Raw genomic sequence first — 23,932 nt, 5'->3', positions numbered from 1 at the left:
TCTATCTCTATTTAACAAGAGGATTTTTGTCCACACTGCTGCTCACTGGATGTTTTTTAATTGCACCATTGTGAGAAAACTCCATAGGATGTTGTACATAAAAACCCCAGGAAAGCAGATCTACTCCATAAAATGAAATACTCAAACCAGCCTGTCTGCCACCACAGTGCCCTGGACAAAATCACTGAGATCACTTTTTTCAGTAGATGCACGATTTTATGCATTTCACTGCTGCCAAACAATTGAATTGTTAGATAATTGCATGAATGTGAAGGTGTACAGTTGTTCCCAATAAAGTGTTAAGTGGCTATAAATTAGGCATGTTAGCTAGCAAGTAAAGCCTGTTAAATTCTTAGTTAGCAAGCCAAATTCACTGACAGCTACTTAGCCAGATGACAGGGGCACTGCAAAGATGGAGCTCTTCCGTCTGATGTCTAATATTCAATTCAATTCAATTCAAGTTTATTTGTATAGCGCTTTTTACAATTGACATGGTCTCAAAGCAGATTTACAGATCATAAACATAGAACAAAAGGTTAATTTAAAGAATAATATAAAGATTAATAGAATACAAAATTCAAGATAAATATTCAATATATTTAGTTCACAATGTGTATATATTTATGCCCTATGAGCAAGTCTGAGGAAGAGCAGAGTGAAGTGTAACATTTGTGGGTCTACTGTATGAGTTCCAGAAAAAAATTGGGTTTACTTATTTAATTGCTTTTATTTATTGGCTTAGCCAATAGTGATTAAAATGCAATAAAACAAGAAATTCTGTGAAAGCATTCAAAAACATTTGGCTAGCAATGTTGACATACAATAATTTTTTTTTTACATTATGGATCTGCACTTTATGGGTATGAAGAGATTTCTGTAGCCGTTGTTTATACAAGTACAAACTGTTCAAGCACAGCCAATGACTGAATGTACTATCAAACAAACTACTAAATTCTTATAAAGCATATTAAAATCTAATTAGATTTAAACCAATTTTATCATTCCAGCTGAAGATAATCCCAGTAGTTGTAATCTGATTTAAAAAATAGTCTAGCTAAAAATCTGCAGCCACAATGACCATTTGAAGATATTTGGAGACCCCTGTGTATTAATAACAATACTAACCATTACAATACTTCCAAGATCCAAAAAAACGCTACTATTTTCTATTATTATTATTATTATTATTATTATTATTATTATTATTATTATTATTTACCAGATTTTATCTCGGATTACTGTCTGTGCAAAGTTTTGCATGTTCTTCCTGTGTTTGTGTGGGGTTCCTTTAGGTTTCCAATATCTAAAACCCAAGTAAACATGCAGGTTGGCTATGCAAAATTGCTTCTAGGTGTGAAAGTGTGCTCAAATGCCCTCTGGTAGCCTGGCATCCCATTTGGGGTGATTTCTCCTGCCTTGAGCCTAGTGATAACAGGACAAACTCTGATTCTTGGCCAGGATAAAGTGTCTACTGAAGATGAATAAATGAATGAGTAATTAAAACAATGTCTACACACTCAGAAATCAAGTGAGCAGACTATACTTCATCTCATCACTCACTCATTTTCTACCGCTTATCCGAACTACCTCGGGTCACGGGGAGCCTGTGCCTATCTCAGGTGTCATCGGGCATCAAGGCAGGATACACCCTGGACGGAGTGCCAACCCATCACAGGGCACACACACACACACACACACACACACACACACACACACTCACTCACTCACAGGGCACACACACACATACGGGACAATTTTCCAGAGATGCCAATCAACCTACCATGCATGTCTTTGGACTGGGGGAGGAAACCGGAGTACCCGGAGGAAACCCCCAAGGCACGGGGAGAACATGCAAACTCCACACACACAAGGCGGAGGCGGGAATCGAACCAACAACCCTGGAGGTGTGAGGCGAACATGCTAACCACTAAGCCACCGTGCCCCCCCAGACTATACTTTTCCTTGTCATTAGGGTGTTACCATGAAGGACACACCTTTGTAGCATATTTATTTCACCTGGAAATGTTTACAGATTTATTGACAGTACATTATTGAAATTTCAGAACTGCTAATGCACATTTAAAGCTTTATTATTAAAGTTATTTAAGGGTAAGGTGCACACACCTCTATCTAGGTAAAAGATGCATATTAAAGGTTGAAAAGATTTTCCTTTAATGTCATTACCACTGAAATGAACTATACTGAGCACAACACACACACATGCACGTCAACTGTATGCACTGCACAGTCCTACACCATATACACACTCTTCCTATATATATATATCCATCAAACTGTTTAAATGCAGTTTTGCACACTGTTTTTTTGCTCTTTGCACATGCTGTCTCACATTTCAGTCGATTGTTGTATTGCACGATACTTTACAATATCTCATGCTATAATACTGTGTTCATTCCAGTATTTTGCACATGCAATACTGTTTGAACATACAGTATTTACACTGGTCGGCGCTGATTTTGTGTATTGTCTTTTGTGTATTGTCTTGTATTTTTTGTTTGTACTGTCTTTTGTCCTGCACTGTCTTTCTGTCTTCTTGTATTTTGTCCTGCACTGTCTTTCTGTCTTCTTGTCTTTTGTCCTGCACTGTCTTTCTGTCTTCTTGTCTTTTGTCCTGCACTGTCTTGTTTGTCTTTTGTCTCACACTGTTTGCACCAGGTTGCACAGATGAACTTTATATGGCTAGGAGTTACTTACTAAGTCCTTAACTCTGACTTTTTTATGTAGCACCATGATCCTGGAGAAATGTTGACTCATTTCTCTGCGTACTGCAACAGCTATATATGGTTGAAATGACAATAAAAGCCTCTTGACTTGACTTGACTTGACCACATGGAAAAATTCAGTTTGGTACCTTCATATTCAAGACTGAAGGAAGAAAAAAGGTTGTGTAGTTCTTCAACCCTGAAGAAAATTTGATCATGAATAAAATTGTGTATAATATCAGGAATACATGGACATATCCGCTTATAATAAACTCTGGATAAACAGTCGGATCAGAAGTAAAATTAGTAACCCTGGTCAAGCTTATATGTATATTCTGACATGTACAATACAGTGTGAGTAATAAACAGTATCTGATAGGGTGTCCATGTAGGGTTCCCTTTATAAGCCCCACCTATTCGTACAGTACCGTCCAACTGCCCACTCCTCCGTTTCCCACTATGTGCTAATGTCCACGTTGTGTTCACGCGCCGCCGCTGGACTTTCATTGGTTAAAAAGACACAAAAACATCAATGCTGGCCAATCAGAGTGCAGTCCAAGAAGGGATTCACAGCATGCACGCGTTGTTCACGTGCAAACATGTCGGGTAGCTACATAATACTTTAAGGAGCTCAGTGAGTGATTTCACGTGTTGGGAAATATAAAACAGTGGCGCCCGTGTGAAGTCACAACACTTCTACGGATCTAACAGAGACAAATAAACAACAAAAACCAAATAAATCAAACCTGCTGAAGTTAAAAGAGTTGCATTAATCTTTTAAACAGGGCGAAAATGGTTGTTATGGCAAAAAAACCAAAGACTTTTAAGATTGACTTCCGCGATTCCACCAAGGTTTTTTATTCAGGTGGAGATAAAGTGTCAGGAAGAGTGTTGGTGGAGGTGTCGGAGACTTCCCGAGTCACCGCCATGAGACTGTATGCAATCGGCTGCGCCAAAGTGGACTACAGTAAAGGAAAGCAGCGCTGTAGGGATGCTGTAGATTACCTGAATTATACAGACGTACTTCACCTGGATCAACAACCAACAGGTAAAACGAGTGGTACTGCTATGACTTGCAATTCAATTTTACTTGTATGGCGCATTTAGCAGACGCCCTTATACAGAGTGACTTACAATTTATACAATTAGGGGACTTGCTCAGGGGCCCAGCAGTGGCAGAGCTGGGATTCGAACCCTTGACCGTCTGGTCAGTAATCTTAACGCCTTAACCACTAGGCTACCACATTCCAGTTAACATTGTCTCAAAGCAGCTTTATAGAACATAAACATAAAACAAAGGTTAAATATAAAGATTCATATAATACAAAAAAATCAAGATTAATATTAGATGTATTTAAATGTATTTGTATTTATCCCCAATGAGCAAGTCTGAGGTGACTCAGGTGACCGTGGGGAGGAAAAACTCCCTTGACTCAAGGGGGAACCTCATCCTCATTTGGGTGACACTGGAGGGTGTGATTATAAATATACAGTCTGATAAATGTTGTATTGATGAGGAGTTTGTTGTCCTCAAAGACCACATGGACTTGGCATCTCGGTGTTTTGACTTGCAATTTAATATGGGCCATGATGATTTTAGGCATGTAAAAAAAAATCTTACGCGGTCTGTCTTGCTTTTCAGATTCGGATGGCTCTGTTATTCTCAGACCTGGAAATACATATGAGTACACGTTTGGGTTCGAGCTCCCCCAGACAGGGTGAGCACCTTTACTTGATGAGGTTAGCGAGAAAATACGCCTGCTTGTTATTCAGCTTATTCAGCGATCATATTTCTGTTTTCACAGGCATCTGGTGTCCTCATATAAAGGCAAATTTGGTTATGTTGAGTACTATGTTAAAGCAGTAATGGAGAGGTCCTGTCAGTCGGATGTAGAGTGCAAGAAGTATTTTGAGGTGGAGGAACCGATTGATGTCAACACTCCTGAACTTACGGTGAGTCAGCTTCAACAGTTCAGCTCAGGTTTATAAAATTCCCCTGTGGTCATTAACAGTTTACTCAAATGATAACTGAAAGTATTAAGATCTTATTATTCCTGATCCATCTGTTGTTCAGACTCCCGCCACTGGGGTGAAGAAGAAAAAGCTGACCTGTATGTTCATCCCTGATGGCAATGTGTCAGTCACAGCAAAGATTGACCGTAAGGGCTACTGTGTAGGAGAGAACATCTGCATTGATGCCAAATTTGAGAACTCCTGCTCCCGCATCATCATCCCTAAAGCTGCCATTATTATCACACACACCTATCGTGCCAATGGCCGCACTAAGGTGCTCCGTGAAAAGATCTCAGCTGTCAGGGGCAATCATATCATCTCTGGCATGTGTGACATATGGCAGGGCAAAACCTTCCGAGTGCCTAAACTAAGACCCACCATCTTGGGCTGCAACATCATCCATGTGGACTATACGCTGATGGTGAGCTTAGCACACTCCAACAAGACCCGTATCATATTCATTTCATTTTATGAATTTATGTAAGTGACTCAGATTGCACCTGGATAGACCTTAATGTATTTGTGGTGTATGTGTTTCAGATTTATGTGCACATCCCAGGAAGTGACAAGCTAACCCTGGAGCTTCCTTTAGTCATCGGAACAATCCCCTTTACTGACTTTGCTAGTCGTAGCAGCAGCATGAGTAGTCAAGTAGGGAGCTCAGCAGCCTCCAGCAGCCTGGCGTCTATGCCCTCTGCTCCACCTAGCTACAGTGAAATACCGTTGCATGGCTGCTTTGACCCATTCATTACACCACTGTTAGATGACTACAGTGAAGATGACAGTCCTATCTTTATGCTCGCCAGAGCATACCATCTGACACCACCTCCTGCCTATACCGAGGTTTGCAAACATGTACATGCCCAAATCGCAAGCATGGAAATTTCCTTAAGCAATTTGGGAAAAAGGTGAAGCCTAATGCTTTTTCCCTTTCTTTATGTGTTGCAGGTACAAGAAGGATGCAATAGCAGAGGCACTGTCCTTGAGTCAGATTAAACATTTATAGTTGCAAAAATCTTTAACAAGCTTAACATTTCTTCTGTTAAGTTGTTAATAAGTTGTTGCAGAGTTGGGAAACTTATTTAAGGTTTATTATGTAATGTAAAAACAAAAGGATGATTTCACTTATTTGATAAGCAGGTCTGTGATGGGTTGGCACTCCGTCCAGGGTGTATCCTGCCTTGATGCCCGATGACGCCTGAGATAGGCACAGGCTCCCCGTGACCCGAGGTAGTTCGGATAAGCGGTAGAAAATGAGTGAGAGAGAGAGTGAGTGATAAGCAGGTTCTTGAGAACCGCATTAGACTAAAGCGCTTGATTTGTATTTCTTGATTATTTCTGGGGTATCCTCAGTATTTAGACCTGAAAGGTTTTTTTGTCCAGACGAATGTTGAGCTTTGCCATATTGGTGTAATGATGAACCTGCCTTTATAATCATTCCAGGTCGTAATCTAAAAAAGATCATTAGGACTGGTACAAATCAGTGTAACGATGGAAATACAAGGTTGTTTTTTTACTGTAATGTATTAAATTAGAGTTACAAGGGCACAATATTAGACTGCACTTTTGAAGATATATACAACTTTGTATCAGAGTTAATGGTTTGTTTTCATTTTGCTATAAAATTGAACTTTTATTTTAATAATTAACCTGTTAACAGTGTTCTAACAATTTGTTTACTTTGATTATAGTAATTACACTCAATAATACTGAAACCATGCAGAGAAACCTGTAAATAGGTTTTGCTTTGGGAATTTGAGAATTATGTCTTCAGTGTAAATTTTTGTGCATATTTTATACATACAGCTATATTTGTATATATACATACCAAAGCGCAAATTTGGAAATAAAAGTGTAATGAAAACATTGTCTCAGTATGAACTCTATAAACGTAATAATTTCTCAGTGGCTAAAATATTTATGTATTCAAATGTGTATTACAAGACATGGACAGGAAGTACTCTATTGAGCGATAATGTTAGACAATGAATATTAAGTATAAGACAAAAACATGCCTTCCAGTAGTTTCAGTGCTAATTCTATCTGAACACCCTGTAATCATGCTAAGCTTGTTATGCACGCACACTATTTAATAGGACATGATGTCAGAAATAAGACCTTTTTTGCCCTGATATCACGTCATGCTTAATCTCTTGTATGGGATTCCTGCAATGTAGGGGAAGGGTTGACAGCAGGATATGAACCCCATCCAATGGCACAACGTCAAGAGTACACAATATTATTAAATGCCACCTGTTGTGTATCAGAAGAGGTATTATTTACAGTGTATGTTTAGCTGGAAACTATTCAGGAACTGCCTAGTGACTGGTGAGCATATCATGCTTCAAATACATGGGGATGGCACCAGTGTGGTTTGATTTTATTCCACATTGAAGAGTGTAACACATAATGCAATACCTGTCAATGAAAAAAAGCTATAAAGCTAACAGCCACAATTGTACATTTCTCCACTTGTAATAAAGAATAATTAATACCTCTGTTATTCTTACTTGGCAATATCAATATTATTAAATCAAAATTTAATTTGCTTTACTCTTATTATTAAAATGTCAAATAATTCCCTGGGACATCCTAGCACATGACCAAGAAGTTCAACTACAGAAACTAACTGTTGATTGGTGAATAACTAATAAAGGGAAGAAATGTGTGGATTTCTTCAGCAAACATGCAAAGTAGAAAGTTGCATAATAGGTTACAGAAGGTGTACGTGCAGGAGGGAATGTATGCATTACAGTATGTGTGAATCATGTCAAGGGCGAGCTCAGCACGTATGCAGCCATCAAAGCAGAAATCTGATGCTGTTGTTTACTCCCACTGCAGCTGTCCCCATACAGTGAACCTTCTGAAAAAGGAACAAGATCTCTATCTGTCTACTCTCCCTTGCTCGCGTTCTCCTTTTCTAGCTGTCCTCAACCCGCAGCTCCCTCCAACTTTAGCAGTAGCCATGAACCAAGCCAAGTAGGACTTTGTAACCTCCTAACATTACCTTGTTGCTTTCATGGCCTTTCGTGGAGTTAAACACAAACATATAACTCCACTAGATGCTGTTCAGTTTCTCCTTTTAGGTCCCAGCACATTATTCAGTAAGCATTATGAATGGTTCTATTATGGGAGGCATTTGGCTGATGTGGTTTGAGTCCACTTTTCATCATATAACACAATCCTGTACATCTGTGTGCTGCCCCAGCTCTAAAACACCAATTTCAACTCAGGAGTGGTTGTTTGTTTAGCTGATTAATTGGATAACACTGAAGTGTGAAGAATAGGGTGTCCAGGGTTTGGAATCTATGCCCATTTACCGTACCAAAACCTATGACACCAATGACAAACATGATCCTGATGGTTGGGCTTTCTTCTAGGATGACAACATCCATATCCACAGGGCAACTGAATGATTGCTGAATGGTTTGAAGAATAAAAATTCACGGACCAGGTCTCATGGTACAAGGTCTTAACCTAATTAAACATCTAAACACCTTTGAGAGATTTGAGAGACTGATTTTAGACAGTGTTTTCCACCACCATTATCAAAACACTATTTGAGAGAATATCATTTAAAAGAATAGCGTTTATCCTTCCAGTAAGGTTTCTGGGAGAGAGAATCTGTGCCACTAAATGTCAGGGAATGTGGGGATACAGGCAGGATAACAAATAAGAAAAAAAGATTTATTCACAAAGAAACAGAGAGGGAAAATAAATACACAATCACTAAAAACAAAAACACAAAAGACAGGAACACAGAAACAGGAAAACAAACACAAGGACTCAGCAAATAAAAATAAATAAATAAACATGAGACAACCGGTATAAATGGGGTGAAAATCATTGAAAGATAAGGAACAGGTGTTCAGAGGATGAATGGATAAAGAAAGAACGGGGCTAACACGCCTGATACAAAAAAACAAACAAAAACAAAGGCACATGGCACAGATAAACAAAGCCTGCCAGAATGTCCCCCTGGTGTTCAGGCAGGGAATAGTCCCAGCCATACCTGACACTAAAACTGTTCAAAGCTCAAAGTAGTCTAATTGTTTATAAAGACAATTTGCATGTAGTTAAAAGAAATTGTAATAGATCAGATGAAGGGGTTAAAAAGAAGCCAGTGGTGGGTCTCGCATAGGCCCTTGTGCATGCTTGGAAGCAGTTCTGAATTTGTAGTGACATTTGATGCACTGATGCCACTATGTTTGTTGAACTATTGAAACCAAAATGTCAAACAGGCACCCTGTATGCTGAAGCTCACTCCACACACTTTCTGCAGACCCATGCACACACACACACACACAGACGCACACACACACACACACACACACACGCACTCGTGCACAAAAACACATAGGCACTTATGATGCCCAGATATGTGACCATGGGAATGTTGCAAAATGTTTACTAGAAAACAACAATGACCAAATACTCAGAATCTAATAACACAATGAGATAATGAGTAATATGTCTTAAATATCTACAAATAAAGTAAAATATTATCAACTACATAGGACCTACAGTGTCCTTCTCTGAACAGGCCCTCTGAGATGGCGCACAGAGTTTTCCCTGCATGTGATTGGCCCACAGCTAAAATCACGCAAAAGAATTAAGCAATGATTGGCTAATGTCTTATTTCATGTGCTCAGTGCATGATCTAATAAATAAGCATACTGCTTGTTGTGGACAGGGAAAGCTTATTCTAATTGCAGTCTAATGCATGTAAGTACATACAGACCTTTACCTTTTAATATTGTTTTAACTGTTTCACTTCTATTGTTAATCTGCCTCTAGGATACGTCTATCCACATTTGATTTTATTTTCATGCAACAAATATCATGTCAGATTTAAAGATTTTAAGATCATAATCCTTCTAGAAACTAGCAGTCCTGAATTCCAGTCCTGCGGACCTACATAGTTTCAGGGTTTCTTAATTCTAAATACAAATTTTCATGAGCCGACTAAGGATATTTGGGAGTTGATTCTTCATCATTATGTACAGATGGAAGGTTTGAAGGCTTGGTACTTGTAAACATTTTGTCTTATCCCGAGCTCTAATTTAACATTATTTTAACTGTATAGTTCTTTCTGGGATGGTTACAAAAGACCATTTTTTGTACCTGTCTTCTGTAAAAGAGTCCTGTCTTTGATGAATCACTCTGTCTGTAGTGGTCAGAGAGGAGGGGCTTGTCAGATATGTTTAACAGCTGAGGGCTTGTGCTGAAAACTAATCCAAGCTTGTTGTGCATGTGAATTAGTCTCTACAATATCAGGCATGAGAACAAACTGTTCTTGCAAGTCTCTGAGGATGCCATGACCCACTAAATGAGAGGGAAGCATAGGAAGCTAAAAAAATTATTTTGCTGCTTCCAGGGCTTCAGATTCTAAATAAATACTAAATAAATAAAACGTAACCCAAATTTTTGCATCCTTTTTGCACAACATTGTAGAGCCCAAATACATTGGAAAGTGTACAGTAGATTCACTGATTAGTGGATTCACTAATTTACCAAATTAGACTCTTTAACCTTTGAGGATCACAGTGAATGCTGTGCTGTCAACGCTGATGTGACCGCAATTTTAGCTCCTTGAATGTCTTGCTTGGACCTGACAAGAATGAAATTAGAGGCATAAAATGCCACATCTAAATTTGCATATCACTAAAAGGAATCTCAAGTCTCAAGTACGAAAATAAACAATATTTCCGCGTATACTTGTGTGTATGTGTGTGTCCAAGTGCAGGAGTAATAAACAGTGTTCAAGAGCAAACATCAATTACTGGAAAAAAACATGTTGCTTGAGGGGCACCAATGGTGTGAAATGGAGAGTGTCATGAAGGACTGCTTTTGTTTTCAGCACACGACTAGTGTTCCTCTCACAGACATGCCAAGAGCTGAATCTTAATCAAAGAGGATAAAAAGACAGCAACAATTTCTACCCTCAGCCAGAATTAGCAAACTGCAGTATAGATTTATCATGTATATGTATGGTCCATGTTTTCAGAACTTTGTCTAGTACTAACTGCATAGTTATCAATTGCTGGTTGTATTGAATGTCAGCAGATATCCACATTTGATACTGAACAGAGCTAACAGAAGGTGAACTGAAAGTGTACTCAAAGTTGTCCTGAGAGACAATTTTAGATGACTACATGCTACACTTGAGCTCTGGGTTAGCACTTGCTGTACCAGCCACAGTCTCGTGTATCAATATTTAGGATGAAGATTTAGACCAGATGCTGAGAAAGCAATATAAACAAATTAAATCCCTGGATTTATTTTCTGCTTTTTCTCTACAGCATTGCTAAAATTATGCATTGCACTCTGGGACATATATTTATATACATAAACATAAAGACATTTTTAGTTTAGAAAATAAAACCTTACAGGGCCAGTAACAATAATCTTTATCCTACAGTTGTCAGAGACCCTGTGACATGTCCGGGCATGAAAAAGCTAGTGAGGTTTTACAAAAATATGTGCAAAACTAGACTGCAGTTGGTGTCCAGTTAGGCCACTAATCGTTCTGTCAGGATGTGATGAGCAAGCATTAGAGATTCTGCGGACGTGCACTGATTCATACCTCATCCTCCAGCTCTGACCTGGCTAAAGTTTCAATGTGGGAATCTTCCACTGAATATGTTTCAGTAGTTCTCTGAATAGAAGCCTCTAGTCCATTCCTGGAAGAGCTCCCACTCTTAAAGGGGAATTCATGTTGAACTGTTTAGGATTTCAGCCAGGATGTTCACTGGAGGCCTGTTCAGATAGGCTTTAATTTACAGGGTTTGTTCAAGGATTCATTGACATGGCCATTGAGAGATAAGAATATTAAAAATGTAATTATATATATACACACATTTGGACACAGTGATTTGAATCCAAAACTTAAAAAAAATTGTTACAAATAAATTCATTAGAATAGGCACAACCATCACTCCATTAATAGTTGTATTGATTTTTTCTATTGATTTTAGAACTTATTGGTAATTAAGTGTAATATATGATATAAAATATACCATACGGCCAAAAGTTGGTGGATGCCTAACCATCTTATGCGTATACACCCATATTTGCTTATGAAAACATCCATTCCTGATGTAGTACTCCTTTGCTGTTATAAGAACCTCCACACCTCTGAAAAGGCTTTCTACTGGATTTTATAGTATGGCTGTAGGATTCAGCTACAAGAGCATTAGTGTAGTCAGGCAGTGATGTCTGGTTACCAGGCCTGGGATTCAGTCAGCATTCCAGTTCATTCCAAAGATGTTGACAAGTGGGGTTGACATCAGGGCTCTGTGCAGGAAACCTATGTTCTTCCACACCAACCTTGGCAAACCATGTCTTCAAGGAACCCTGACAGGTGAGACCCTGTCAAATGACTGCATCTACCAGCTCCCTGAATTGAAAAAGTCTATGTTTATGATTAAAAGCCACTTCCTCTTGAAGTCATAGTTCACACATAGTTCTGTATTCAACCTAATAAATATTGTTTAGTTGTGAGTATTATTGCTATTCTGTTTTGGCTCTTCAGGCTTTATAAAACCTTATGAGTTCTCATGTTGTTCTATAACCAATAACCAGTGTTTTTTTAGATATTGCAATGCCTAAAAATTATTAGGTAAGTATATAAGTATAGTTAAGTATTATGATGCATGACCTGTGAAGCTGTAAGTCACTCTGGATAAAGGTGTCTAAATGCCAGAAATATAAATGTAATGGATATCAATACAGCAGTGATTCGAGATAAGTGGGAAATGGTAGTTTTCTGTGAATTCTGACTAGTTTTTGAAGCTCTAATTCATTAGTATGCTGTATTTCAATGTTAAAGAATCACTTTTGTTTATCACAATCACTGTGAACCCAAATTTAATACAGGATTCAGCGATAAACCGGTATTAGTTTTCACATTCACTGTAAAGTAACCAGATTTAAAATCACCTATTTCAGATTTTTAAACTTAGGATAATTGATATGTGTTTATTGTTAATACAGCAAGAGAAAACAATCACCTTTTTTTTGCTAAATTTATAGTAGGTGCTGTACTGGAATCAGTCAGAAATCAGTCCAGATGTTGCAAAATACTACATTTAATATTCAAAATACTACATTTAATATTCAAAATACTACATTTAATATTCAAAATACTACATTTAATATTCAAATAACTACATTGTGTAAAACTTAAAAAATGTTTACAAATTGTGGTCCTTGTTTTCTGTACACCATGTAAAATGTCAATAAAGATATAAAAAGTTGTCCAAAATTACACTATTAAAGAGAAACAATATATACAGATGTCAACCTACCTGGCTACAAATTCGCTTTAGAACATCAGTAAAGTACTGCATGAATTTCAGACAGAGTATTATCACAGTCTGAAATATGATTGCGCAAATATATGGTGCTGAATAAATGTTTTTCTTACCTAAAATTACTAACGTATAGAATTCAACCAATTACTTCAAACAAAGTAATGAGTTTCTGTTACATTTTATGAAAGTGGTTAATTACATTTATATTGTATTTTGTTTTTCAAGTGGACATCAGATGAAAATTCACCCGAGTAAGTAAAGTTGTGTATTTTACAGTGTATCAGGATTGATGCATATCACAAGGTTACACTTCATTTATGAAAGAAGTCTAATGTATGTCATGTAAAACCTTATGGTGAAGGGAATTCCATGTGTTTCTGTATAATAAACCCAATGGTATCATCAGCCATCTAGCCAGTCCTTAATACATGGAGGATTCGGATTCACTCAGCTTATCATTTGTGGCTTTGTAGTTCAGCATCAGTAAACAGCCTCATCCATATTGTCATCACTGTCTGCGCCGAAATCCTCACCGTTGTCAAAGTATGACATGATGTAGTCTGTCTCCTGTTTGAATACACATAAAACACACAAACGTAATGTACAGCAGACTGGAAGAGAAACAGGAACACATCACTTACATGATCATTATCCTGTCTGCCACTATGGAAACCTTACCTCTTCAAACTCTTCCTCGTCATACTCCTCCTCCCCCTCTGCTTCTTCATCCTCTGTTTTTTTCTTCTGGCCATCTTCTTCATCAGAACTCACCTCCTCCTCTTTTTTCTCCAGTGTCTGAAGGATTATATGTGACCGGAAATTAGTGAAACTAATTAACTACTGCTATTTAGAACTGAAAATAAATGGACAATTTAATGATTTTTCTCTGGTGTGAGGTCAGATTTAATCTGTTCTTTCTGTTAAATAACAAATAATATGCAAGCTATTGGCATGATAGGAAAATAGGACACTACCTCCAGTTTGCGGATGATTTCTTTGTCCACTTGTGGTTGTTTGAGGCTTCTGGAAATGACTGAGGTTCCTGAAATACACAATTAACAAAACTAAGACCATGTCTGCTTAGTACAAGACAGAAGGACAGAAAAATAATGTGTAAACAGCTTCAGTTAGCATCAAACAGCAAAGAACATAGTTTGGAAAAGGAAACGCAAATAATCACACAATAACAACACTGGAAATTTTTTTTTCCCCAGAAATTACATGCATTTACAGGTATGAATTGTTAATAACCAAGCTGTAAACATTATGTCAGCTATATGCTCCTTTTCTGAATAAAATGTAAAATAAAGACCCAAGGTATGGTTATAGTATAGATAGTATGTTTCTTTATAGGTATGTTGCATGTGGTGTATTATGTTTGCAAAAATCATGTTGAAATTGTTATAAGGCAATAAGATACAACAATGGCAGATAACAAATGAGCTAAATGCATGCTACTCTCACACTGTTCTCTACAGCTCTTGTTTTCTGCATCGTTCATCGCTCTGTCTGCAGCCTTTCATTTTGGAGGTGTGTGTAATGGCACAGAGTGCTGTCTTCCTGATTTCCCCCGAGACAGCAATGAGTCAGAGCCTACCTTCCACACTTAAAGCCAAGAAGACACGGCCGCCTCTTCCATGTGCTCTAATTTATGCCATTTATCCTCTTTTAAGAAACCTGGCTAGAGAAAGGCCTGAGTGCCCTCAAAAGGACACACAGCTGTGGTAGAAAGCAACTTATAAATTCACACTGTTAATAAGCAGGAGCACGTCGCTTTTCAAAGGAAATTTATTTAAAGACTGACATAATTTTTCTCTAAAAGCTCACACATCCAGTGTGCTGGGTTACTGTGATTTGGCTAGAGATAAAGAAGTCTCTCTCTGAAGAGAAGAAAGGAGAGCTGCTAATCAGTCTGATTCTGTATGCGTGGAAGTGTTTGTTCAGGATGTTGTGCACAATACAGCTCACTAACTCTCGCTTGGTGGAGGCCTTTTCACCCGCACACGAAGCTCCTTCGGCAAGCGTTTCCAGTCTGGAAGAGAACAAATAAACATTTGGAGTATTACAAATACAGCAAGAAACATTCCTGCAAACTGATGTGAAAAAAAAAAAAAAAACAATAGGAACAGTGTTTGGGCTTCAGTTATCAAATTGAAGGGGAAAACATCTGATCTGTGATCATAACATGCACAAGCTTGCCTGAGACCTTTTTCCGAAGCAAAATAAAAATTACTCAGGGAGTAAGAGGAATATGTGAACAGCTACAGCTGAGTTCACACTTGACTTAATGCACACCACTTGCATGAGGGACTGGTAAAAATAAATAAATAAATAAAAAGACCAAATTAATGTTTGTGTTACTCAATGTAACCAAAATTGTATACCAATTTCCTAAAATAAACTGCAAATTAATAAATATTCAACTATTCAAAACTGCAGGTCATTATATAATGTAATCTAATTATATAATTATATGAAAATTATTAGTATACATACTATTCAGTTTTCTGTGTAGTATTTATAGTGCATGATGTTTGTTTATTGTTTTTCAGCTTATTGTTTATTTCCATTCCTGTTTGTTACTGTATTATGTTACGTGTAGTTCTTTGAACACAAGGAATTATATTCTATTCCTAGCATTACATCTGTTGAGAGGAATGGAAATGTAGCCTTGACTTGACTCGAACATTAAGATAGTACATAAACAAATATGTGGATCTGAATGTGCCTGTAATACAGTGCAGTTCCCAGTAGCTTTGCTGAAGATAAAACCTTTAATTAGTGTGCAGAGAACCAATCCTCACTTCATGGTAATTTGTTATTCAATTAATGGTGTCAATTCAGGCTCCATGGGAGTGATGATCTGATGGAACAAACCTCAGTGACATTAATAACACTGCAGACTGAGCTCCATTTAAACATCCAGCCCTGCTATGTTCTGAAGAATTCTGAGTTCAAGTCTATTCTGAAATGTACAAAACATGTACCTGGGCTCCATTCAATGGTGTTGTCAGATGGTTCCATATTCTGGTATTTGTCCGAGTAACGCTCCACATCTGCCAAAAGTAGTAGTAATTATAAATAATAATAAATAAATAAATAAATAAATAAATAAATAATAATAATAATAATAATGCAATCATGAGATTTTTAACATAATTCTACACAGGGTGGTGATAAATAAAATATAAGTGGAATGTACACTATAGGAAATGACAACTGCCAGTGTATAAAATAAAATCTACAAATTAATAAATCAATAAACTTGCTAGAGTGCCACAATAAACTATCTGAAAATAACTGAATAACTATCCACACACGCACCACTGGCAGCTCCATCATGAAAACAGCCTTGTAGTAGGACAAGATGTAAACGTCATAACCTACCCCCAGAAAATCTCATTTCTGCCTAATATATAAATGATAAAACCAATGACAAATGGTAAAAATGACAAAACTGATGTAAAGATATGTGATATATTGCTGTGTGGGGAGAATCAGTGACCTTTCTTAGGTGCAGCAGGTCGTATGTAGAAAGGCAGAGTCTTCATGGCTCCTCTGAACTCTTGCTTCAGCGCTAACATATATTCTGCTTCTTCTCCTGTCTGTAATGGCAGTGGCTTGTGCTCCAAGGGCTTTCCATTTAAAACGGCATGACAGAGAAAACATAGTTACTCAAAGTCAGGCTGTTAACCAAAATTGTGATCATAGCTGTTACAAATATTAGCAATATTCATACACATTCTAGCAATAGAAGCATTGTCATACTGAAGCTCTGCAATTTGCCCCAACAAACAACAATTCACTAGAAAATAAAAGAATGTCATTTTGGGCTATGTATACTGTACACAATAATACACAGTAATAAGGTGGCTAGCATACAGTACATCCCATATATTTGTAATAATGTTGTGGCCAGATGAGATGAAAGCTACCTCTAGCATAATAATGGAAAGAGTGACAGTGGGAATCGTTGATCTGTTTCCTTTTTTTTTGTGATAATTTTATTTACTACTGAAGTTAAACCATAGGAATCATTTGAAACATTTTACTTAATAAAGACAAGGCTGAGGGCAAAAACTAGACTACCCAGAAACATGCTGAAAATAAAAACCACTAGACAGAACAAATGTTATTAAAAGTAAACAAATTTTGCTTAAGGGCTGAGATTTGTGTCTTGTTGGTTATCAGCAGGCTACCCAATTAAAGGTATTGTATTGTTATCATGATGTTAGATTCTATATTTGACAAGATCATGGAGGGCTGTGGTAAATAACAAAAAAAAAGTTGGAAATAGTAACAAAATCATGGAAATATAAACTAATGTTGTCAGATCAAATGCAGACAAAAGCAACAAGCTGGTCAAATTTTTGTGAGAAGTCTGCAGTCTGATTTTAAACAAAATGATTCAATCTCAAGTTTGGTGCAAATGTAATATAGGTAAGCAGCAATGTTACACTTTAATGTATCCAAGCTAGAATAAAAACTACACTTAGAAGCTAAGGTGCTTTTAGCCTTCAGACATTAGCAAAGTCAGACATTTTCTTTTGCTGTGTTACATTTGTCTCTGTTCTTCCATGACATTTTCTTCTGTTGTCAAACCTCAAATGGCATGCCCTACATGTAGTGTACTACTTATTTTGTTCAACACCAGAAGTACTGAACAAGAAGTAATCTGGGATTCGGGCCTAACTGCCTTGGTGTCGCATAAATTAAAGAAAAGCTATTTTTCCATGAAGACTACTGATGAGGATGGTGTCTGAGATTGATGTTTTTTATTTTACACTTTTTGCACAATAGTTATTGTAAAACCATAAGCATTTGGAATAATTGATTTATATGGTGGAATTCAGGTTCCATAACACATTCAGTCTTTCAGATCTTTCAACAGCTTAATGGCATGCTATTTTTATCTATATTGTGCAGAGCTAGCTTTCTACATGCAATGCAACCTCATTCTCTTTGCTTCCTTTCAAATTCAGTGTGCTGAGAACTGAGACAAACTAGAAATTGTGTCACTGTGTAACTATTTATGGACCTAAACCAGACACTGACTCATGGCCTATATAGTAGGTGATTTAGAGTTATAGAGATGCCTGAGACCAGTATCTGACAGGGAGGTGGAAAGACTCCAAAACATTCACTTTAGAAATAGCATTGCAATTATACGAGAAAAAATACATACTGTTCAAAAGTCCTATGTACGGAAGCGTATTGCATTCACTTGAGGAAAAAAATCTACTCTGTTTTCCTGAATTAACGACTTGTCTCAGAATTATAAGATAATTTTTCATGAATAAAAAGTTATTTGCTCTGTTTTTCTGAATTAACGATATCGGTTCAACTGAACATATCGGTTCAACTGATCCTGAAGAAACACAACAACGTCAAGCAGATCAGAATGTTCTTTTCATCTGAACAGGCGCAAAGTCTTGAGGTGTCTGCGCAAAGTTGACGCACTACTGTAATAACAATACCATTTATATTACTTAAAGACTTGAAAAACAAGTTACAAGTTACAAGTTGTGGTTCAAGTTACATTACTTGAAAAACAGAACAAGTATTTTTTTTATGAAAAATTATCTCATAATTCTGAGATAATTAAGTCATTAATTCAGAAAAACAGAGCAAAAAACTTTTTATTCATGAAAAATTATCTCATAATTCTGAGATAATTAAGTCGTTAATTCAGAAAAACAGAGTAGATTTTTTTTATTCATGAAAAATTATCTCATAATTCTGAGATAATTAACCCGTTAATTCAGAAGTAGATTTTTTTTTCCTAAAGTGAATGCAATACGCTTCCGTACTTATGCACCCTAAATTTTTATATAAATTCTATATTACCTGTTTATTTGACACCTTTGAATAGAAAAGAAAAATGAATTCAACTGAATTGTCAATTAACAAACAATTTTAATTTCTGGATAAGGAAGAAAAAACATTAGGTTTTCTGTGATTTTACCTGTAGACAGTAACGCTAACAACCTTGGAACAACTTACCAGCCAAAATCCATGACAATTTGTACAACACACCACACTCAAAACCTGGGTGAAGCAGGTTGGCTAATTTTGTATTATGTTTAAGTTAACCTTATTTAACACAGTTGCCATGAGTACCTAGTGTGCGTTAATGTTTTATATGTGTTTTAACACTTTATTTTATTTATTTTTAATATAGTGTCTTCTGTTAAGGTAGGATTCTGACCTTTGTGTACTATCTGCTTAATTCAGTTGTGTTATTTGAATATTGTTATATTGTTATAGCATTGTTGATCCTATAGTGTTGGTCCATGCATACTATTTCTCTCAGATGGTTAATAAGGAGTAGTTTTAGTCTCTCTGAAGGTGGAAAAAAAGAGTTTTAGATTGATGGTATCCGAAGTCTGTAACCCAGTAAACTAGTGTTAATGTATTCATCGATAGACTTAAAAGCACTTGTGTGCATTGCTCTGGATCAGGCCGACCTCCATTTACATTGCATTTACATTTATCTCCAAATGAGATAAATGTAAATGCAAACTTAGACTTTAATTTTATTCTGTTAGAACCTGATAACAACCCAGGATTCTGAAAAACAACACAGAAGAGTTGAGAATTCTCAACTGACAGGAAAATGGTGAAGAGAAGTCATCAAGTACAATAACTGGTTCGAAAATATATACAAATAGTTAATATTATGTGTAATGAAAATGAGGTGAGCTTAGCATGAGCTTAGCCAACATTAGTCAGATGATTTCTAACAGCAATTAGCTAGACAGCTTATTAGTTTTCTGACTCCTTATAGCAGTAAGCACTGAATTTAACTAGCAACTGAATTTTTAACTAGCAACTAGTTAACATTATCAAACTCCTGTAAATTAAAGTCACTTTGATAATGTTAACTAGCCTTCATCAAACATAACCTTGTCTAGAACAGTTCTTTCAGTCCCCCTGTCACATCCTCAAAGAAATTCTTACCCTGCTGCATTATTTTTGTTTTTACCTGCCCACAAATTTTTCTAATTAAGTTAATTGGTTCTATTTCTTAAAATATAAACAAATTAGCAATACAAACCACAGAGACGCTGAACAGGAGAAAGAAGCAATTAATGAGGAAGAATGACATCTCTAGGCCCTGGTGTCATGTCAGTCTTATGATGCCACAGCTGTGAGTCATGCAGTGATTAAATGGTGAGAATATTCCCATCATCAGGTCAGTCAGGAAGCCACTCATCAGTGGTGATATGTCTTCATGATGGAATAACAGATCCTGTCACCAAGACTCCCTACTGAGAAAAATCTATTGCCTTGTTCTTTGCTTAGTAGTTTGGGTATTTTGTTACTACCAGAGGTTTAACTAACTTTATAGTGTTCATATGAAAAGAAATATATATATTAACAAATTATTTATTTTTAAGTGTTGCACCATGGTCTTTTTAACATATATCATTATTCATATTACTCACTTTAATTTGTGTTACTTACCTCTATTTTAGATGAGCACTATAGTTCTTTTATTTAATATATAAGTGAAACTACATCTAATTTCAGAACATCCAGCTCAACGCAGTGCATACAAATTAATATGTATTTTAAAGAAATGTGTAAAATGACCCAGGTTTATCAAAACACTAGGTATTTTGTAATAAACTGTAAGTTTAACTCATTAGGCGTTATGTGTTGATACATGCCATATTATGCATTTCATAATGAAGTCATTGTTGCACGGACATATTTAGAGTGCACATAAAATCGTTATCCTCAGAGTTGTTTTTATTGGCCAGATACACCACAACCTTAACCATGGCACAGAAGCGGGTACCAGATGGCCTGGTTTGAGTATTTCAGAAACTGCTGACCTCCTGGGAATTTAACACACAACACAGAGAATGGTGTGAAAAAAACAACAAAAATACACCCTGTGTGTGAAGGGTCTGCAGGCTAAAACACCTTACTGGTGAGAGCTATCCAAGGAGAATTATCAGTCTGTTTTGAGCTCAGTCTATAACAATTCAAAAAGCATTCATTATAACCACAGTGTGCAGAAAAACATCTGAGAACACACAGTACATCAAACCTTTAGATGGATACGCTACACCAGCAGAATTGTTGTCAAGAGCTATTATATGAGTTACTATACCCTTCCTGGCTGCTAAATTTTCCTCTAACCCCTCCAATCAATAATGATTTTACACCCATAGAACTGTCCCTCGCTCAGTGTTTTCTGGGTTTCACACCATTCCGTGTAAACTCGAGAAACTGTTGTTTGTGTAATTCCCAGGCGATCAGCAGTTTCTGAAACACTCAAACCAGCCCATCTGGTACCAACCATGCTATGCCATGATCAAAGTCACAGAGATCACACTTTTTCCCACATTCTGATATTTGACGTGGATATTAAATTAAGCTCTTGACCTGCATCTACATTTTATGCACTATGCCGTTGCCACATTGGTCGATTACATCTGCATGAAGGTGCATGTGGACAATATAGTTCCTAATAAATTGAACAGTGAGTGTACTGTATATTGATGAATATGCATTAGATAACATTACATATGCATACAGCAACTCACAGGAAACAGTGGTGTAGGCTGGACAGTGGAAGGTGGAAGGTTCTCTCCTTTGCCTATTCCCACTGCCTCCACAGGAAAACTAAGATGAGCTCTTCCTCTGCTGTGCCCCCGTCCCGCCATTCTCAGCTCATATTCAGCCAATGTTTAGGTGTAACTTCTGAAAATGGACCAAAAAGAGTAGTGTAACTCAAGAGACATTACAGAGATATGGTACCTCAGTGGTTAAGGTATTAGACTACTGATCGGAAGGTCTGGAGTTTGAATCCTGGGTCCACCAAGCTGCCACTACTAGGCCCCTGAGCAAGACTCTTAACCCTCAGTTGCAGAAGTTGAAATCAAATATAAGTCACTCTGGGTAAGGGTGTCTGCTAAATGCCAGAAATGTAAATTACAATTTTTAAAGTCAGGAAACAATTTATGTTAAAATGCATGTATGTGATTGTGTATTCATTTTATTATCGTTTATTAATTCTTATATATAGTGAATGGACAATATAATGTGAACACCCATTGTTATAGGGGTTAATATTATTTGTGTAGGCTACCGTAAAAAAATAAATGTTGTGATTATCATTTATTTATTTTTCGTTAGTCAGGAAACAATGGGTGTTAAACTGCATGTATGTGATTGTGTATTTATTTTATTATTATTTATTAATTCTTATATACAGGGGACGGACAAAGTAATGTGAACACCCATTGTTATAGGAGTTAATATAATTTGTGTAGGCTACTGTAAAAAAATATAAATGTTGTGATTATCATTTATTTATTTTTCGTTGCTATATACTGTATTGTTTAGGTTGCATACCAGTATAAATCAAGGTAGGCCCAGCAGTGGTGAGTTTAAGACACTGGTGAAATGGGTGACTTGTCATACTTCCAAAGAGGACAAATGGTGGGAGCCCGTTTAGCAGGAGCATCTGTAACCTTTACAGTCCAACTCTTTAGTGTTTAGTACTTCATCAGCAAAGTGGGCATAATACAATATATAATACAACATAATACAAAACATAATAATACGGACTGTCGAACACTATGAAAAGTAGCAGCAGAACATTATATCCATCTTAAAGGCTCTGTTTCCACAAAGCCAACATCCATGGAAAAGCTGCAGTTAATAAACCATTAATCACAGACACAAATGCAAAAAATGTGAAAAAGATATTGTCATGATTATAAAACATGGACATATGAAGACTGGAATCTAGTGATATGGTCTGATGAATCATCATTAACATTATTCACGACAGTAGGTCGAGTTAATGTATGGAGAACCCTCAAAGAACCGCACAAACTTGGACTCTCTGTTTAAAGATAGTGGTGGATCAGCAAAGATTTGGGCCACCATATCTCTGTATTCTGTGGGCCCATCATTAGCCTACATGTTCTGTTACTGCCAGCAAGTATTTGGAAATTAGTGATCAGGTGCATCCTTTGTTCCAAATATTGTTTCCAAACAATGATGTAATTTTTCAAGATGGTAATGCACCAATACATACAGTCATCTTCTACATCCAATCAATAAAGAGAAACTATTTACCTTAAAAATCTTTAATACAATTACTGATGCTGCTTAAGAAATTATGGAATAAAAATAAAAGTCATCTAGTCATCCTTTGAGCAAATGAAATATGAGGTTGTACACAGAAAAACCTCTTTTGTTGTTTTGAGGATGCCTTTTTTTCAGAGGCAAAAATATATAGAAAGGTCACAATTTCAGAATTGTGCAGTTTAGTGGATTCTTAGAATTGTTTCAATGGACAAATATTAGGTGCCACTTCTATAAAAGTGTATATAAAGTGTTTAGGGTTCAGAAAAAAAAAAAGAAGCCGTTTTAATATCAAGCCACAAAATGTTTGTTACTGAACTTCTTTCATTAAAAGTTTCAGTAGAACTTCATTTCGATGTTGTGGTAAGATAAGAAAACAAAATCAAGCTTGTGTGTGTGTGTGTGTGTGTGTGTGTGTGTTTATTTTTTTCATATATTTCAGCGTATATCAAATTATATCAAAAAGTATCACTTTAGCACAGAACCGTAGCTATTAGCTGTATTTGCATATATAAGTAAAATACACGTATTTAATATGACAAAAAACGAAACCAATACAAAAACAAAATATAGTTAGCCGGCTAGCAAAATATGCTAACTTTACTGTACCTGTACTGCAGCAGCACCGCTTCAGCGGGTGGTGTTAATGATGCATGCAAATGTATTACTATATTAAGTACATAGTTATAACTAAAATCGCACGATATACCGAACGATTAGTTCAGGTACGAAGTTACGCGCCAAACATCGTAAACATCCTACAGAGAGGAA

At 36.6% G+C, this 23,932-nt stretch overlaps 2 protein-coding genes across 2 annotated transcripts; one reads left to right on the top strand and one right to left on the bottom strand.

The window, feature by feature from the left end:
• The first annotated feature begins 3,315 nt into the window (after positions 1-3,315).
• Positions 3,316-6,600, top strand: txnipb (thioredoxin interacting protein b). The gene is made up of 6 exons (XM_060870339.1): positions 3,316-3,771; positions 4,366-4,441; positions 4,529-4,676; positions 4,798-5,157; positions 5,277-5,579; positions 5,685-6,600. Exons 1-6 carry the CDS (start codon positions 3,516-3,518, stop codon positions 5,730-5,732), a joined length of 1,191 nt encoding a protein of 396 aa, XP_060726322.1. The 5' UTR covers positions 3,316-3,515; the 3' UTR covers positions 5,733-6,600.
• Positions 6,601-12,896: 6,296 nt separating this feature from the next.
• polr3glb (RNA polymerase III subunit GL b) lies at positions 12,897-23,932 on the bottom strand. The gene is made up of 8 exons (XM_060870338.1): positions 23,771-23,932; positions 21,610-21,766; positions 16,557-16,686; positions 16,039-16,107; positions 15,024-15,083; positions 14,026-14,093; positions 13,730-13,846; positions 12,897-13,618 (listed from the first exon to the last, which is right to left on the bottom strand). Exons 2-8 carry the CDS (start codon positions 21,727-21,729, stop codon positions 13,532-13,534), a joined length of 651 nt encoding a protein of 216 aa, XP_060726321.1. The 5' UTR covers positions 21,730-21,766; positions 23,771-23,932; the 3' UTR covers positions 12,897-13,531.

The sequence above is a fragment of the Tachysurus vachellii genome, chromosome 5 (assembly GCF_030014155.1).
Source record: "Tachysurus vachellii isolate PV-2020 chromosome 5, HZAU_Pvac_v1, whole genome shotgun sequence".
Lineage (NCBI taxonomy): Eukaryota > Metazoa > Chordata > Actinopteri > Siluriformes > Bagridae > Tachysurus > Tachysurus vachellii.
The sequence above is the reverse complement of the archived record's forward strand: the minus strand, read 5'-3'. Positions and strand labels throughout refer to the sequence as shown.

Excerpts from the sequence above, each read along its gene's own strand:
- txnipb (XM_060870339.1), top strand. The coding sequence starts at position 3,516 with ATGGTTGTTATGGCAAAAAAACCAAAGACTTTTAAGATTGACTTCCGC. Across the intron at positions 3,772-4,365 it reads CCTGGATCAACAACCAACAG|ATTCGGATGGCTCTGTTATT; the intron begins GTAAAACGAGTG and ends CTTGCTTTTCAG. Across the intron at positions 4,442-4,528 it reads TTCGAGCTCCCCCAGACAGG|GCATCTGGTGTCCTCATATA; the intron begins GTGAGCACCTTT and ends CTGTTTTCACAG.
- polr3glb (XM_060870338.1), bottom strand. The coding sequence starts at position 21,729 with ATGGCGGGACGGGGGCACAGCAGAGGAAGAGCTCATCTTAGTTTTCCT. Across the intron at positions 16,687-21,609 it reads AGCCTACACCACTGTTTCCT|CCCTTGGAGCACAAGCCACT; the intron begins GTGAGTTGCTGT and ends TTAAATGGAAAG. Across the intron at positions 13,619-13,729 it reads ACGAGGAAGAGTTTGAAGAG|GAGACAGACTACATCATGTC; the intron begins GTAAGGTTTCCA and ends GTATTCAAACAG.